This window comes from Falco biarmicus, chromosome 10, assembly GCF_023638135.1.
Source record: "Falco biarmicus isolate bFalBia1 chromosome 10, bFalBia1.pri, whole genome shotgun sequence".
NCBI lineage: Eukaryota > Metazoa > Chordata > Aves > Falconiformes > Falconidae > Falco > Falco biarmicus.
In genome coordinates, this window is record NC_079297.1 from 1,410,861 (window position 1) to 1,429,497 (window position 18,637).

The 18,637-nt window shown below is 42.6% G+C and overlaps 2 protein-coding genes across 4 annotated transcripts in view; both read right to left on the reverse strand.

The window, feature by feature from the left end:
- Positions 1 to 1,042: 1,042 nt before the first annotated feature.
- Positions 1,043 to 6,715, reverse strand: DYNLRB1 (dynein light chain roadblock-type 1). The gene is made up of 4 exons (XM_056353270.1): positions 6,591 to 6,715; positions 4,210 to 4,285; positions 2,649 to 2,816; positions 1,043 to 1,571 (listed from the first exon to the last, which is right to left on the reverse strand). Exons 1-4 carry the CDS (start codon positions 6,591 to 6,593, stop codon positions 1,528 to 1,530), a joined length of 291 nt encoding a protein of 96 aa, XP_056209245.1. The 5' UTR covers positions 6,594 to 6,715; the 3' UTR covers positions 1,043 to 1,527.
- A 1,452-nt stretch (positions 6,716 to 8,167) lies between these two features.
- ITCH (itchy E3 ubiquitin protein ligase) overlaps positions 8,168 to 18,637 on the reverse strand; it is a 58,927-nt gene continuing 48,457 nt past the window's right edge. For 2 of the 3 annotated variants that reach the window (XM_056353268.1, XM_056353267.1), the window contains exons 19-24: positions 16,631 to 16,771; positions 14,721 to 14,841; positions 13,880 to 13,984; positions 12,731 to 12,827; positions 12,273 to 12,345; positions 8,168 to 11,612 (exon numbers count right to left, since the gene is read on the reverse strand). In XM_056353268.1, the coding sequence (XP_056209243.1) occupies positions 11,513 to 11,612; positions 12,273 to 12,345; positions 12,731 to 12,827; positions 13,880 to 13,984; positions 14,721 to 14,841; positions 16,631 to 16,771 (637 nt within the window). In that variant the 3' untranslated portion in view covers positions 8,168 to 11,512. Of the gene's footprint in view, positions 11,613 to 12,272; positions 12,346 to 12,730; positions 12,828 to 13,879; positions 13,985 to 14,720; positions 14,842 to 14,884; positions 15,414 to 16,630; positions 16,772 to 18,637 lie in introns of those variants that run through there. The other variant, XM_056353269.1, reaches the window with a different exon arrangement.

Below are 18,637 nucleotides of genomic sequence, written 5' to 3' on the forward strand. Positions count from 1 at the left end.
TGCTAAAGACTCCAAAACTGCACTGCAGCCAATTGCCTGGAATTCCTGCTAACCTGCTGAGATCACCCATAAACCCTTAGTCTGTTCCTCAGTGTAGAACTGGACTGTATCACATCTTCCTACTACTGATTGTAATTTTGAAAAAGCAGGGCTAAACATGGTTTATACACTTCTGGTAACAGAAATCCATGAGCCACAAGTGATCACTCACCAACACAAGAAACAGCATCCCCTAACAAAACTGCAGTCACTCAGTCCACGTTTTTTCTTTAATTGTAGAGTATGTTTCATGCCTGAGGCTCAGGTGCACTTCAGAAGAAATTCCTTTTCAGGCTGGTAACACTAACACAAGAGGATGCTGAAGCAGAAGCAGGCAGCTACACCACCTGCGCAAGCGCCCCCTTCTCTGCGGGACAGACGCTGGGGAAGGGAGCTGCTCTCGGCGGTTAGCTGCGTCGAGCTACCTGAGTACGCAAAGAAAACGCAGCACAAGACCATCGGCATAATTTCTGAATCTGGACTATGACGTTCAGCGCATCACCAGGACTCTTCAGTACAAGCCAGAGTTGTGTCTGTCACACACTTGACAAACAACTTCAAAAGGAAGACATTTTGCATAAATTCTTGAGCTCTGCATGCAATTACAAGGTGCTTTCAAGGCTAAGAAATAGCCGCTTTATTGTTTGGCACAACCAGAGAACCCTTTGTTTGTCCTTAATGGCCATCAATAAAAAAATTGCTAAAGGAAGACAGCAGATCAAATTGGCTACCGAACTGTGACCGTATGAGAGCTCCATCAGGCAGTCCCGATGGCCTGCCTGAGCCACAACACTCCTCTGTCTGAAACAAAAAGGAAGTGGTAGGAAAATGCTCCAACTTACAATTCCGAGCACATTGCACATGCACTGAGCCTAAATCTTTGTTTAGGGGAAGTAACAGACTAGTAAAATTAGTCCTAAGAAGGTTCTATGTTTTGAAGAAAAAACTCTGTCAGTCATGGGAATAATTAAAATCAGAAAGAAAACACGTAAGACAAAACCAGTCACCGATGACACTTTTTAATTTGATATGGTCAGACTTTTTCAAAGTAACTTGTAAAACCAACAGAGTAAGACAGAACTAGAGGACAGGCAAGTTTCATATTTACAGTCATTCAAAAGTAATAGCATAAAAGCATATCTCAAATAGTAGTGACAGAAGCATGGAAGCATACAAAGAATAATCTTTTTTAGAACATTATTAGAATTTTATTATATTATGTTCTTAACTGTTAAAAGGATCTGTAGCATGTTTTTACTGCTTGATTCTAATTCACCAACTTCTCCTCAGAACGAATTGTGATACAAAAAAAAAGCCACTTTTCTGTTTGTAAACAACAAAAACACCTGCTTTTGTTTTTCCAGACATTACTGAAGTGGTACAGCAGAGTTAACACTAATGCTCTATTCTTTAACATTAAATTAAAAAACAAAAAAAAAAACCCCAAAAACAGGCAAAGGGAAAAAAAACCAGACCAAGTCAGTGTAATCATTCAGTTGGATTCTGGATGACAATCAGGAAGTAGTCTTTATCTGGAGGAAAAAAAAGAGTAAGTTATTCTTTCATTGCTTGTATTTTTTCACAGCAACAGTAAATTTCAACATTTTTTTCACATCTCACTGACACACTGAGGGAACTATAGAGACCTGACATTCATCCTCAATGAGCAAAACATGCTTGGCATGTCAGGTCACTTGTTTTTATCAGCGTTACTGAGACAAAGGCTCAGCTCCAGAAACTGCATGCTCCCAGGTCAACTGAATTTAACTCAGTTTGTGCCTAGGAACTAACGGTAACCTCTCCCTCAGGCAGACTGCTGGGCTGCAGCGGCTGTAGCTGCATTTTTTCTGGACCAATACTTACTCCTCTCTTTTCATCCTTCACATGGAAATCAGAGGCTGCCTCAGCACAAGCCCCCAAGCCTGTCTTAAGATCTGCCTTGACCAGTCCCTGCAGAGCAGTCTGCTGCAACTGCAATCCTCCGCTCTCCCTGCCTCTCCACCAGCACGATCCCACCACAGAGCCAGTGCAGCATGAAGGAACAAAGGTGAGTTCCTGCCACATCAGTGAACTGCACTCATCTCACTGCTTCCCGTTTCATAATTCGATGAAATGTTGGGGATGTTTCCCGAAAAGAAGGTCGCTGCTGCTACATTCTACCACTCATGATTACAGCTACAATATGCTCTGTTACTTTTCTCTGAACTGACAAATCTTGTTAGACTGCTTTGCTTTATCACTTGGTCTACAGGGCTGAACCGAAACCGCTCTCAAACCAGATTCCTTTACCAACTCTTGTGGTTTTATACGGAAAAACACAAAGCACGAGAGGCAGCAAGACACTTTCAAACACTGTTTAACACTTTCTACTTCAATGAACATGAAATGAGGAAAGTGATTTCCCACATTCAAACATGAAAAAGCGAACTTAGGTCAATGATAAAAGCTTTCGACTGAACAAAGTAAAACAGCTTCTTGGAAAATAAAAGATTATGTAATATGAATAAAGCAGCAGGCAGAACTTTTCTCTCAGGCTGACAGCATCAATCACATGAGAAAAGAATTCTGCTGGATTCCCTGACGTCTGCTTTCATCCCACTCACTATTACCTGGTGCAACCATGATTTCATTTTTCTTGGAGCGGATCCGCAGGAAGGTGAGGTCATTTTGGGGATCAATGTCTCGCACAGTGCTCCTTGCCTTCATGATGAAGCTGTGCATGAGGCCTGCATACTGAATCGTTGTGGAGTTGTCCATCGTGCTTTTGATAGGAATACCTGCAAGGAACAGGGGACAGCAAGGGTGGGTGACAAACTCCAGAACTAATTCTGCCTCGAGCATCACCAGGTTCAGCTGGGCTGGCTATTTAACCTAAGCAGGTGGTGTCGCTACAGCAGGATTAGAAACATTCTTTTGAAGGCTTAAAAGAACAACATGAACAGAAATAAGATGTGAAAAAGCTAAGATCTGGAACCACACGCATAGCTGAGAACAACTGTTCACTGCTAGTAGCATCAGTGCTTTACTTTTGCTTTTTCATTTATTTCTGACATTTAGAAACAAAAATAAGTAATAACAAAACCAAGCATTTGAGGGGGGAGAGAGGAAATACCAATCTTTCAATTTTTTTCCTCTGACTGGGGACAGCTTTTCCTTTCAGAAAGGCTCCTGAACATCACAGTTAAATGATATTCAAGCAAGCTAGGCTGGGACCAGTGCTGCTTATAGAGGGCATCAGCTGCTGCACCATACAGTGGCAAAACTGAGGCTCCAATGTTTAGCTGCACGAGCTGATGCAGACTGTGAGGTCCCTGGTTCAGTTCCAGTGCACCAGCCAAGAGAGCACACACACTCCTTGGCCAGAGCTTGCCCTCCCTTATACTTCCACCACCCAGCAGACATGTTTCCTCACAGAAAGCCAGCCAAAATTCAGCTCACATGTCAGAGCAACACAGCAGCCAACTACTAACACTGGCACAGCAGAAAAACCGCTGCAGGTGTATGTACAGAGAAGCGCAGATTCAGCCTACAGAGCACAATCCATTATTCACTGCCATGAACAAGCAGCGAGCAGGAACACAAGCTGCATACAAGTATGCAGTGATCTGATCTTCCATAGATTCATATATAGCTATCTGTCACCTTTCCTAAGGATGTCACCTTCTTAAGAAGCTGGGCTGCTCACGGAGTATTTAGAGTGCTCTGAACAAGTCTGCTCCGTTGGACCCTTCAATCACTCCGAAAAGAGACAACTAGCTTGTGAGTCTCGTGAGGCCATGAGCACGCGATGGCTGCTAAGCTACCCGAGTCTGCCAAGACAGCAGCATTCTGGACATGCACAGCAGCAAGATTTCAGATGTCATGAGAGGTTTTAGTGCTACTGATAAAGGTTTTGACAGAACACAGTCTCAAGCACTGGCATAACTCAAATACTTCCAAGCTTTTGCAATTTATTTTACTTAATTTATTTTTTTAAATAATAAAGTGAGCTTGCAGAACAGCAGAAATGGGAATCTAGTTTTCTCTTGTAGTCAAACTGTTGTCTATCTGCTTTGGCTACAGGAAAACCTTTGCTAAAGACAGACTGTAATTTAAATGCAAGTAGCACAATCAGTGGTCCCTAAAGTGCGTGTTTAGAGTAAGTTATAGCTCAGAAAAATGAGACAGTACCTTCAGAATTAACAACAATGATCCCCTGCACTCCTTTTTGGCTCTGAATTCGCTTCAGCGTTTCTTCAACCTCAGCCTGCAAACAGAGAATCAATAGAAGACCACAGCTGCTATTTGCCTTCCACTAAAGCTCTGTAATCATGTGTCTGAAAATAAAGCTGTACAAAGATGATTCAAACAAACTACCCACACCGTTCTATACAGCAAAGTGACTGTCCTTGGGTACTACCTTTCCTGCATGACCTTTTCAGTTGCTCTCCATTGATTTTCACTCTTTACTCACCTGTGATTATAATCTTGTGAAAACTTGGAGGTCTCCTCAAATCTTTCCCTCTCTCCTCCTCCCCAACCCCTCCCCAACCTCCCGCGTCAGATCCTTACTGTAGCCTTGCAACTGGAAGACTGCTTAGTCAGACTACTACAATTTAGATGTTGAGCAAAAATCACGTATAACAATATGCATGGAATTTATGAAAAAAGTAGAAAATTATACGTTCTGGGTGCAAGGCTACCTTCCCTTTTGTCAAATGACTGCTAAAAGCAATTGCAAATAAGAAAAGTGAGGGAAACACCAATTAGAACACGCTATTTATTTATAATTACGATCTGTGCTGGGATAGCTACAAGATTATAACCACTAAAAACAATTTACAACTTTGAAAAATCAACTTAAAAAAAAGAAAAAATGCAAAATGAAGGCCAAGGTAAGTAGTCCCTCTGCCTTCTCTGTAAAAATCACCATAAACTTCAGAAGAGCTTTCAAACCCTTCTGCGCAATTCCCATTGCTACGAGACACCAGCCAAAATTTAACTATGGGTTCTCTAATAGGATCATAAAACCTCAGCACCTGAGCTGTTTTCCACAGCTTGGTGAGTATCTGGCAATTTTTTACTCCCATTAACGGAAACAGAGACACGCAGCATCTTTCAGATCCTGCAAGACAGTGTCCTACAGAAACCACCTGAACTGAGGGAAGGCGAGACCCAGATGGGGCGTTTGGCAAAGAGGACCGCGCTGCTCAGGCGCTGCAAATAACCCCCTCTCCACTTCCACCCTGCAGCACATGGGCACGGTCCTGTTAAAGCCCTGTTCCCTAGGAAGCAGACTTGTGCTAACAAAACATGGCCTCAACCTCAGAACTACCAGCAGACTTTCTGCAGAGTGCTGTTAGTGTAAGTGGCTTGGAGGAACATAAGCTGTTGCCAATAAGAGATAATTCCAGAACCATCACTGGTATTTATGAAGCAGTTTTTTGTCTTATCCAGCACAGAAAAATTCAGTCGTTTCAACACAGCTCTGGATTATTTCTGAATGCTGGACTATTTTCCAATGGAAGACAAGAAAAGTGAAACAAAGAACAAGGTACAAGGTGTAAAAATGCCGAGAGAAACATGGTGGCACACTGTTAAGTCTGAAATAATCTCCTGACTTCTTACAAGCATTTCAGTCCCGATGCATTAAATACTTTCCTTCACTGGACCTTAAGAAACCTATCTGGATGCAAAGAAGCATCCATATGGAACAACAGCATTTTCAAATTTCTTCTAACAACCAACAGATAATCTAAGTCACAAGGTGCGGTGATCTGTTCTAGCAGTTCACTGCTGGTGGCACGGGAGGGTCTTGCTCCTCCTGCTCTTACTCCCTGACACCCACGTACCACTTGGCACACGCCACCTCTGGTGCTTGTCCAACACCTCCGCAAGTCAGTTCAGCTCACCAAAGCAGAAAAAATATTACTGAGAAAAAGGTTGTAGATTTAACTCGTGAAATGGACAAAAAAGGCTGAATAACTACAAGAGACAGTATAGGGAGGAGAGATGCGCTTCGGTAAATGAACATAAATGCTGCGCCACCACCGATTTGCACATCTACGATGTCTGTTGCCCACCCAGCAGCAGCCTTCACCTCCCGGCCTCACCCGGAAAGCGTTAACCCCCACACCGTCTGACTGGACCGCTGCACCCTCCAGCTGCGGCTTAGGCCGGAATTTGCTTCTTTAGACTTTCCCCCACATTTTGATCCCCAAGTGTACAAACACGCGCCAGCCACCAACACCTGCACAGCCGGCCGCCTTCCGCACAACGGCACGGCCCCGGGCCCCGGCACAGCGGCCCAACCCGGCGGTTACGAGGAACCAGAGGGGTCAAACCGCCCGGCCTGGCCCCGCTCGCGCTCGGCGCAGGAGGCCGGTCCCGACCCCCCGCCCCAGCTTCCCCCGGCCTGCCCCTGCCGCGGGGCGGGCGCTGCCCGGGGCCGAGCTCGGCCGCTCCGCTCGCCGGGCCCCCGGAGGGAGGCCCAGGGGCCCAGGGCGGCGCTGAGGGGGCGCGCCACCCCCAGGCCCTGCGGAACGGAGCGGGCCCGGGCCCCCGGCACCCACCATCTCGAGCCGCCGCCTCTCCGCCCGGCCACGCCCCGCGCGTCCGCGCCGCCTGCCCCGGAAGCACTTGTGTCCCGGAAGCACTTGTGCCCGGCGGGGCGGGACCCGGCGCTGCCGCCGTGGAGCCCGACCCGGTGCGCCTCAGGGCGGCCCCGCCGCTGCCCCCGGGCGTCTGCTGAGGCCCGGAACAAACCCTTCGCTGGGACCCAGCAGAGACGGTCAGTGTCTCCTCCCGTGGGCCTGCGCAGCGCTGCAACCCCGTTAAAGTCAATTCTGCCCGCCGGCCCAGCAGTCCGGGTCAAGCCTTGGCCGCAGCAGGCGGTTCCGGCACAGGTCGGTTCCGCTGATGGGCACCGCCGGGGCGGCGGGACGGTCCCGGTAGCCGCCGTGCCCAGATGCCCCCGGCGCCGAAACCAAACCGAATTTTGTGTGAATAAGCGCGTCCTGCGTGTGAATCCCACCGCGCACAAACCCACCGCTGTCCCCACCCACAACCTCATCGTAGAAGAAAAGAGCAAGGAGCTAACACGGTGGCGGCACCCAGTTGTGTATTTATCATGCACTGTGCTGCGATTCCTTCTTGGGTGTTTTGCCCCTTTTTTTTTAATACTTCAAATGTATGTGAAATACAGAATCACAGCCGTACTACAAACTACCCCAAGCAGCGTCAGTTTTGGGGTTTACACAACTTACTAGCAAGCTTTTAAGTGATTTCAATGCAAAGCATGAAGGAAGCAACAACTCAAAACTAACCTCCCTCACTACAGGAAAAGGGCAATTGTTACTGCATGTATTTACCTGGCATAGAAAAGCATACTTGGGATTTGCTGCCAACACAACTGCATTAAACCAGCCTGTGTGAACAGCTGAGAAAGTGAGCAGAGTGAAAGCAGGGCTGCAGCAAGGAAGATTGCCCTCAGTGGAGGAGGATCAGTTCAGGGAACATTTGAACAAAGCGTGAGACCTGATGGGATGTGCCCATGATGTCTGAGGGACCCGGCCACATCACTGTAAAGCCAATCTCAACGATCTTCAAAAGGTCACGGTGATAAGGAGAGGTCCCTCATGACAGAAAGAATGTCAATACCACTTCTCCCTTCAGGGAGGGTCAGCCTCGTCTGAGCTTTTTTTCCCTTCTCCCTGTCACCCTGTCATTCCTGAACAGGAGACACAAATGTGCAGTGCCACCTCATTTCTGTTATTACTGCAGTAGCCGTACAAGAAAACGCTGAAGCTGCGGCTCCTGCAGAACCCATCTCCAGGCTTCTTGCCTCCCTCTGAGTACCACCCCAGCAGAGCAGCACCCCCTGCACCACGGGCACGGAACAGTCAGGAATTCTTTTAGCTGCAGTTTCTACCCAGTCACAAAGGCAGCCGGGTCCGAAATCCCCTAACAAACTTCCAGTGCAACCAACAATGGCAGCCGAGGGCTGGGGAAAGAACCATTCCTGAAGATCTTTGCTAGAAGGACTAACTGCCAGAACAGCCCGATCCCTCACCCCCAGGAGAGCAGACAGACCAGTTATTTGCATATGTATGCTCCATAACACAGAAGGAATAATGACGAGACTGCCAGCTTCTTTAAGTAGTTTTATAAAAGTATTTGACTTACTGAGATACTGTTACAGTTACCTGAGTATCTGAAATTACAATGCAAGGAAATTTCAACAATGAATTTCAGTACAGTATTTTACAATCCAGTGCTGCTGATCCCAGTTTATATACGAGTTCACTAGAGCACATATACACAAACAGGGATTCTTGAAGAAAATTAATAGACACCGCAAAAAGGGGGCTGGAGATACCAATATAGCTTGAGATTACAAATCCAGTGCAGCATGTAATAAAAATGGAAACAAAAAAAATTAAACAAGCTATTTTTTGTGATATTTTTCTCAGAATAATTAAAAAAAGCTTTTTTAAAAGAACACATGCAACTGGATTTAAAAAAAAAACAACCAACTTCCATACTAGATCTGATGAAGACATGACTCATTTACTGTGTATTTCATTAGTATATTAACATTTCCTGAGCTACCCAGAACAGTAAGGCTTTGTTAATTCTTAGATCAGCGGCTCATGTCATTCTCATAAGGGAAAATTCTAAGTGAATATTATTTTAATACTTGAAAATTAGTATCAATGACCAGCTGCATACAGATATACATTTGCGACTACAATGAATTTATGCAGCTCAGGTTGCTAAAATCAGTTGAAGTAGTGGGAGACCAATTCATTAATCTCTGCTGCAAGTCTTGCTTGTAAGTCCAATTCATAACAACATATTATCTGCGATAGTGGATGCTGTGGGCTCATCCACACTCTCACCAGATCCCCACAAAGAACAGAAAAGTGTACCAGTGGCTTATATTGATTCCTTTTTTATTTCTACACAACACGCTGTAAAAAGTTAACAGATCGGTTAGCATTCACAATGCTGAGGAAGTAAAATGCTTAAGTAATCTTAACCTCTGACTTCAGCAATATTGCCAATTTAACACAGTAAAGTTGCTTCAATTTTTTCATATTTTGGCCAAATCCAATCTTTCACCGATTATTCCCTACACACACACACACACACAATGAATTCTTTATTTGCAGTATTTTAAAACTGTATCTTGGGATATCCAGCCCCCTTTTCCCAATTCTAATACAGCAGAAAAGACATACAAACATGCCATTTAAATTAAAGAAAGAAAAATGGAATAAGTGGAATCCCGGACTGCAAAAATATATACAAGCATTTACCTTTTTCCTGAACTAAACATTTCAACCATAAAAATATTAAACAGCCATACCCTATAGAACTAGGGCTAAGGCTATTTCAATTATAACTATTCTTTTATTTTAAAAATATAGGGCTGAAAGCCTTTTGGGTGATATTTATACATTAACAATAGTTCTAGGTTCCCTACATGAATCATAAAGCATTATGCAGAACACAGACTATTTTTCATAGCTTAATCTTGCATTATCTTGCTTAATTTAATCCCTCTTGTAAATATGTTAGATAACTACATTTCATTGTAAGAATTAATATAAACAGAAAATATTTATAAGGCTTTTTTTCTCCTCATGAGCTGTATACTGTAATCTATCCATCAAATGTTTTGAAGTTGGCAGGTTTTTCTCCTAGTAAAACCATGAAGTCAGGTTAGTTCTCACCATCAATGAAGCTGTAAGAGGGTCATTTCTGTGTTGTCAGAAACTCCTTTGCACACCTTTCTTACAATGAGTGACGAAAGAGCTCTTCACACTGAAGCCTAATGATTCTGCCTTCCAATAAGCATTTACCACTTTGTATGCCCTGAAAAAACTCTCGTTCAAGTCAGTTAAAAACTTCAAAGTCTTGGTTCTTAGGCCTGAAAAAAATTATTCCCTCTTGGAGCTTAGCCAGAAGGGACGGCGGGAAAGAATTCTTCTCAAGACTGGAAGTTAGTTTTACAGTCTCCCACTGTCCTGTTTCAGCTCTGATACCCAGAAGCCTCTTAAAAACAGCTCCTGTCCCAACACTGTGAGCTGTGTTATGCTTTAATATGTGCTACATGCCATTTCAAGCGCCCTGTCTCTTACCATGGCTAACAGCTCACCTGCTGCAGGCTACTTCACACCCCTCGGATAGGGAAAGGGCTGACCATACCCAAAAAGTGCATTCAGTCTAAAGGAGCATCAAATGCAAAATGTTATTGTAAACCAGAAGTGAACTGAATATTAACAGATTCTAAAAGGAATTAAAAGATGTAATTAATCCAGTAGGTACTCACTACAAAAGTTACTAGCTATAAGCAGCTTAGGGTGAATTGGCTTAGAAACCTCTGCAAAAAACTAGTTTCAGTCTTCATAGAACTATTTACTGATGCTCCAGCTTTTCAAAGATCTGCAATCCATGTCTGAACTGTATAATCCTCTTAAGCCTTAGCCAGTATCGCTTATCACTTCATCAGCAAAAATAGTAATTCATTTTCTGAATCCAGTTGTTTTGTACCTCTTCCTGAGAACCCAATAAAGTCTTCCGAGCAAACTGACTGCAACATGTAAGAATAACACTGAGAATAATGTCCGCAAACACTGTTGACAAGAAACATCAGTCTGCAAACAGGAACCTAAATGGAATCAGTGCAATCCCAGGTGGCCTTGTCTTTTGCAATACAAGTGAAGTACCACAGTGTTAATCTTGATTTAAAAGTTAAACATGTTACACAGAAAAAGATCAGAATTCTTCTGAGGGCACACAGAAACGTTTGAACAACTTTGGGCGGGTGTCTGTTTTGCTGAAATTAGCAGGATTGGGAAAAAACAAAGCAAAGCTATGCCCTGGATTTGTGCCACGGTTTGACATCCCCTTAAGCAGCAGCTTGAGTCCAGCTGGCATGGGAGCAGGCTCCCGGCAGGGGAAAAACAGTCTAGCCACACTCAAGCTAAAAAAAGAAAAGCGCTTAAGCAATGAATTTGCTTGCGGTGCATGGAGGATGGTTAAAGGCTGTCTCTAGTCACACCGCTGTAAAGAGGCTTACGATGCTGCTGCAGCATTGCAGCTACCAATGAACTTCCCAGTGCATCAGTAGCAAAAAATGCTACTAAAAAGGAAAGACAAAACTATTGTTAAAAATCTGTCAGTCATTAAGGACACATTCTAATTAATGAATGGTAAAACAAAGCAGAGCCCAAAGCTGTATTAAACCTCTACTTAGGTCGTAATTCATTTGTAGCTGTATCTGATTGCTCATTTGATTTCTGAAAGTGCTCTGTAGAAATCCAGAGTTAATGTGGATAAAACCTCAGGGTAACATCCGTTTACTTACACGTTAGTATTGTTAAATTAATCCAAGTCAAGTCTACTTTACAATGAAGTGTGCAACAAGCAGAAGAAGTGAAGAACATACATCGTGTTGAGTTCACATTCTTCAAGGTGCAAATTTTAGCTACTCTTGCCCAAATCCTTCTGTTTCTTCAATTGCGAACAACAGCTTTTCCTTCAACTGCTCATAATTCTTATAGGGTGGAAGGTCTAAGCGATTGAAACTGAAAATAAAGAAAAAACTTAAGAACTGAAAAATAATTAAACCATCCTAAAAAATCCATTATGAATATGGGTAATTAAACGTTTTGCAGTATAGACAGATACCTGGATTTATACCCTCTAAAAAGCTGGCTACTGACATAAATATATATATTTGACAGCAAAAGTTAAGAGTTCAAGCACTTGAACAGTGATAATTTTGTACTTGGTAAGAAGTTTTACTAATTTTCCTACTTGGTTAACTAGAGTAGTTGTTCACATTTGAAATTTTAAATGCGTCTTTTTACTAACCACTAACACCCCTGAGGAACTGAAGCGACCTTTTCCCTAGGGAAGAGGGAGTGTGAGCCTGCTACTTCACTACCAAGACAGAGCGTTGCGGTAACAGACATTCAATCCCAGCCTCTTTAGGCAGTATTGGTTATTACTTCAGATTTTCAGTAATACACAAATCCATGGAATTTACCATGTAATGTACCCCACGCCACAGGAGTTTCTCGAAGTTCAGCTATTATTCAACAACAAAGTTTATTGGCATAACTTAGTGTTTGCTTTCACAGTCTCAACCACTTAAGGATGTTACCCATTTACTAAAATCTCCAAGTAGATTGTTGTCAGCAAAACCAGAACAAGAGTAATATCACGATTTGTTACGTACTCACCAGGTATGACTTCTAGGTAACCAGTTTTCCTTTCCAACTTTTTCAATACAGAATTTTTGGGGTCCGTTGCTCCCTGTAACAAATTCAAACAAACAAGGCATAGGTCTCGCTACCTTTGTACCAGAAGGTAACACACTGCAAGGTAAGAACAAAAGGCTTAAGCAAAAGACGGCGTTACCATTACTTGCACAACCCCCCCCAGACATCTGTCTTTCACTATACAATGTCTAGATCAGAGTATGCATGTGGTGAAATGCTAAATCTGAAGTGATTTTGAAACTCAACACAACACGTGTAAATACTCCTTCCATGTCTTTTTCCATCGTAGCTGAAGCATATGCAGGACTTACAAAACAGCATTCCATGTAAAATTAATGAAAAATGTCTGCAAACATAAAACTCGCTTCTTTTAAAAAAAAATAAAAATCTACTGCATTAGAGGGATTATTAATGCATACCCATGAGGTCAGCAAATCCTCCCACTGGTAATCTGCAGGTTCCAGTAACAAACTGCAGGAGTCTCATTCTCTTCTCATTATCTATTTCTTTCACAAACTGAAAAACAGTAATTGAATAAACATTTAGGTACAGATTTGATGGTCAGATTTTCACATCATCCATACATTAACAAATTACCTGACTATTAGGAATAGTTGGATTGGCAACAATTTATATTTACACACTACAGATCTGTTCAGTAATTCTGATGATTGTTTACTTAGTGGGCTGTGCTCTGCAGCTTCAGACCCTGGCCTGGCTGACAGTCCCTGGGGGGCAGCCCTGAAGGGCCAGGGGCTCCAGGAAGGCCGGATGTCCTGCAAGAAGGAAATCTTAAAAGCACAGGAGCAGGCCATCCCCACATGCTGAAATGAGCTGGCAAGGAATAAGACTGGCCTGGCTGAACAGAGAGCTTTGGCTGGAATTCAGGGGGAAAAAAAAAGAATTTACCACCTTTGGAAGAAGGGGCAGGCAACTCAGGAGACTACAAGGGAAGCGGCGCAGCCAGGTGGGCAGCCAGCTGAACATGAGCCAGCAGCGTGCCCAGGTGGCCAAGGTGGCCAAGAGCATCCTGGCTTGTATCTGAAAGTGTGGCCAGCTGGTGCAGCCGCATCTGGAACCCTGTGTGCAGGATTGGGCCCCTCGCTGCAGGGGGGATGCTGAGGGGCTGGAGCATGTTCAGAGCTGGGCAGGGGGCTGGGGCACAAGGCTGATGGGGGGTGGCTGGGGGGGCTCAGGGGGGACCTTGTTGCTCCCCACAGGTGCCTGGCAGGGGCTGTGGGCAGGGGGGTCGGTCTCTGCTCCCAGGTAACAGGCGACAGGACAAGAGGAAACAGCCTCAAGCTGCACCAGGGAGGTTCAGATCGGGTATTAGAAAATATTCTCTAAAAAGGTGGCCAAGCACTGGAATGGGCTGCCCAGGGAGGTGGTGGAGTCCCCATCCTTGGAAGTGTTTAAAAAATGTGTAGCTGTGGTGCTCAGAGGCAGGGTTTAGTGATGGACTTGGCAGTGCTGGGTTAACGGTTCGACTTGATGATCTTAAAAGGTCTTTTCCAACTTAAATGATTCTGTGATTCTGTCAGTCCGAGACTAAAACAAAGGCTACAAACCTGCCAGAACCACACTATTTGTCTGCTGGTCCTAGTATAGTGCCGGTAGATGGCATGTCTCTGCCAGTCATTCAGATCAATTTCTTGCATTCCACACAGAAGCACCTTTAGGGGAGAAAAAGGGAAATAAACATATGAGTACAAGCTGCAGCTTTCCTTCTATGACTTCCCACATAGCAAAACAGAACATCAACTGCACCCATACTCAGAAGCATCTGCAATGACAGTATACTTGGTTTTAATTTTAAACTTTATCCAAAACTTCTACAACAAAGAATGACGACTGCTCATGAAGTGGATTTGGAGATGCCACAAAACAGAAAGCTCCTCTGTCATGAAAAATGGAATAATTGCTTGCATTTAGACATTCAAGCCAGGAACAGTTTATCATTGCCCAGGCATAAATTCTCCACTAGGAACAGGAGGTTTGGTTTTATGTTTTTACAAGTTGAAGAGATACTTCAGAAAGTGTAATTTTCAGATCAAAGCTATCTAGAACCTGGTCCGATCAATGTGCAATCACCCACTGCATATCTGGTTTTACCTCCCTTTCTGTCACCTATTCATTGAACACAGGCAAATCAAATCACTAAGGATTACAAAAGCCATTCGATCAGAAATTTCTACCAGTAGAATCTTAACCTTTAGAAACATGTAAATAGGCTGTACAGAGGAAAGTGAAGGGAAGCACACTAATGAAATGCTACTCTATAGAAGTTTCCCTCCTAACGCCCTATAAAACGGTGATGTCAGCCTTAGTTCTGCTCTTCAGACAATGACTGGAGTTTCAGTATTTTACGTGTAACTACTTGGATCTAGCAATAGCCAAACAATCCTTTACCTCTAGTTCCTTAGCATCAAAATACTGCAAATACTGTTGTGGCAGAATTTCATTGAAGCCTTCAAAGAAAGCCTGTGTCTGCTCCTCAACACCTCGGGAAAGTCGCCATTCTGCTACTAGCCTGTGAAAGAAGACACAGAAAGATAATTTAAATGGCTTATGGTAACCTAAGTCCACATCTTTGTTAGCCTATTTTGAGATGAACTGTAAGCTAAGTTAAAAAAATATGGAAAGTCTGGAAAGTTCTGGGGACAGAGCATTGTATAATTTTATTAGTAGCCTTTACTCTGTGCAAACAATTTTGTTTTTTCTTAAAGTTAAAACCCTATGTTTCCAACCATTCTGCTACGGAAAGTAGTTTAGACTCAAAGAGGAGGGAGGAGGCAGCATCTATTCACTGATTACATTAATGAGAGCACAGCAGTCCCTAGGTATTTGGAGAAGGAAAAAAAATGCAGAGCTGTATTTGTCTAATATTCTCCCCAGAAATCTCAGTCATTATCCAGGAAAAGGTAAAAACTAGGTCAAATTGTACTGGTGAAGATAAGTAGGACTGCTAGCTTACCAAGAAATGACTATGTCCATTTGGAAAGTTCCATATTTGTTTCTGTTAATCATGAAACTTTGCTCTGTGGCAGAAACTCCACTCTCCATTAATAAAAGGGTGAAAAGCAGGCAGGAGACCCGAAGAACCTGAACCCAGGGAGAAGCAGATATTATGCTGAATTCAAGCCTAACCTGTCAGGAGAACTGGAGTCTAAAGGAGAGATGGCTACTTTCTGATTTCAATCCTAGAAACTTCGGGGACTTAAAGCAGGACTCGGAGTAAAACTAAAGAGTATGAGTGAAACTGGAATCCGAACTCTCCCTGGGTTCCTAGAAACTGGAAGAGATGGTTTTCTGCAGATCTTCCCTATTTTCAACCCCAATATTAATACTTTGCAGAACTGCAAAATGTCAGCATGTTTGTTCTGCAAATACCACCCTTCCTGTGAAATTTCTTCAGATTACTTACACGATGCAAACAAAATCCACTCCCTTCTCCCTCACCCCTTCCCGTGAAAGAAACCTTCACACAACACATTGTAGGAAAGGGAGGAAACTTCTGTGATTCAGTTTATTTTGTGTGTGCAGTGTATGACTTTTTTTTTGTTTTTGCAAGCACATCCTCCAAGCTTATAGGTTGAAGTTCACACCTTAAAGCAGAGCTTATGTACTGCTGCACATTGAGGAAAAAGGGAGTATTTCAAGGCAAAGCAGGTCACTGTTCATTTTTATTCTTTAATCACTCTTAGGCTCCCTCCCTCTTAACCTATTGCTTTAAAACATTCTGGTTCTGCAAACATAATCCTTCATTTATGACAACACAACTTACGACATCATTCACAACACTGTCCCGTTACAAATGCCAAGACCTCATTATACTGTAAGACCAGTTCAGATAAAACCAGTAGTGATCCCAAGTATCTTTAAAAAAATAATCATTACCACAAAAGCATCCAAAAACATTAAGTTTAAAAAAGCCCCCAAACATAAATGGCTGAGTAGAGCATCAGCAGACTATGAAGCAATATAATTCCAATAATAAACATATGCAAAAATTTCGTGAAATACCTGACAATCACATTTGTTGTCATGATGTTCTGCTTAACTTATATTTATCTCTAGGAAAACGTGGACCTTCTGCTAACTGTAGACTTTGGAAAAAGTGGATTCTAAAAACCCATTTCTATCAATATTCATCTTTCAAATACGATATCAAAACAATTGCTACTTGTTGCCAACATCGGCAATTACTCAGAGACAGAATTTCAACAATACTTCAGATTATAGTTTGACAACCTTTTCTTGCTAGAACTAAAGAAAGAAAATGGAGAAAAGAGTATTTTAAAATCTTCATTTATTCTTACCTAATGTATTCTTCTTTATTTTCTTCTGTGACCAGAATGTTGCTACCATTTGGCTTCAAATCATGGCTTTTGATTTCACCTAGAATTTCTTTATCAACTGAGAAAAACATTTCCAAGCCACATTCTTCAATATCATTCTCTCTGTAAGAAAAAAATACCATTTTAAATAAGTGTGTCAAGACCTTATACTCTGTAGAGGAGATGAGTATGAAGAACCTTAAGAAAAAAGGTTTGGAACTAAATAATCAAGATAAAGCAACGTTCTTTACACAGTAATTACGGTTTTGCAAGACGTACTGACTCATTTTACAAATATGCATACATTAATTGTCTTCTTGATCAGAGATTTTTGATCAGTAGTACCCTTAAATTTACCAATGACAAGGCTGACAAACCACCTGCCGCCTGTGACCTGTGGAATGTCTATGGAATACAAAAACTATTCAGGTAATGACATTTTTGCATATTTCATTGCCTGACTGCTTCTTCTAACAGGTAATGTAAGGACTGTGTGAAAATGTAGCTGTCACTTTGTCAGACAATAGCAGGTAGGCAACTAAGAAAGAAGTTGCATGTTTAATGAATTATCTTCAACTCCAATATATCTATGGGACTATCTTGTGAGCACACAGTAAAACGTCCCAAGCTCCTGACTTATCAGGGTACAAATACTCCTGCTGAAGTGAAGTCGTCTTAGCAGTTTCAGGACAGGTACGATCTGTGGCCAAGCAGCATTGCTCAGGTCAACTCCAGCCTCGTGACAGGTGTCAGCAGGCAGGAGCCACCCTAGCAGCCCAGCACTGACACCCAGGAACCTCTGAGCTCCCTTTTAGACCATTATAAATCACACGTGCACCAAAAGCACCACACACAGAATAAACGTACCACACTCGGGCAGCACTGAAAGCCCTTGGAATTATGGGACGTTACAAAGCAAACCTATTGCTCTGCAACGTGAGAAGTAGCCAGCTTACATGCACAGACATGCAAAGATGCAACTATGTCTACAGATAAGGGCTTAAAATAACACCCTGCCACTCTAGACTTTCCACAAAACATTAAGGGATTGATGCTGTTCACAAGGTAAACACTGCTGTGGGTGCAACTTGCTACAATTCAGTCAGAATTGTAATACCTTCCCCCACGGTGTAATGCGAGTTTTTTCTCTGTAACTCCCATTTGCTTTGTCTCTGAAAGCCACAAGACGACAAAAAAGGGCCCTTCTTTTAAAAACTGCATGTACATTTTCCGACTACAAAACAGATAACAGGATTCCTTACCTACAGAAATCAGGACTGAAAAGCTTTGAGACCTTTTCTTCCCTTTCAGGTCCCAGTTTCCTGGCACCTTTAATCAAATAGCAACTATTTTAAGTTTTCCTAACGGAATTTTAATTTGCTACACCTTTTAGCAGCACATATATTGGTTACAGAACATACTACTGTTCAAAAACCAAATCAAAATTCTTGTCTCAAGTTTGTAACCAGCTCATACAGCTGCTGTCCCCGCTCCCTGGTATTCAAGGTAGTGCTTCCAAGATTCACTGCTACAGGAATCTTTTGTCTTTTATATTTATTTCTGCATTTAAAAAACCAATCTACCCATACACCTTTTATGAATTTCTCAAAGCATTCTTAAAACTATTCTGGTTTTGTAAGACTCTTATGTACAATCTCCCTAGCTACAAAGAAAACTTTTTCTGCTAAATTGTTTTTACTATAGCAGAAGCAAAAAATGTTTTAACTGAATTTGTCTTTTCCTTCTCTTTTTTTTTAACTGTTGGAAAAGGAAAATCTGTGTACATCAACCATGCACTACAACGTTCTGGAGTCCTGCTATTAAGTACAGAATTACAGTGCTTTAGATCTAAGGGGTGGCTTTGAAAATATTTTCAGCTCATAATTCCAAATAGTTATGGTCCACAAACTCCAGATCGTTTTTACTTGTTGCTCTCTGGAGAGGAATCTGCAAAGGAGTGGAGAAGGAGGACTCAAAAAGTATGAATGT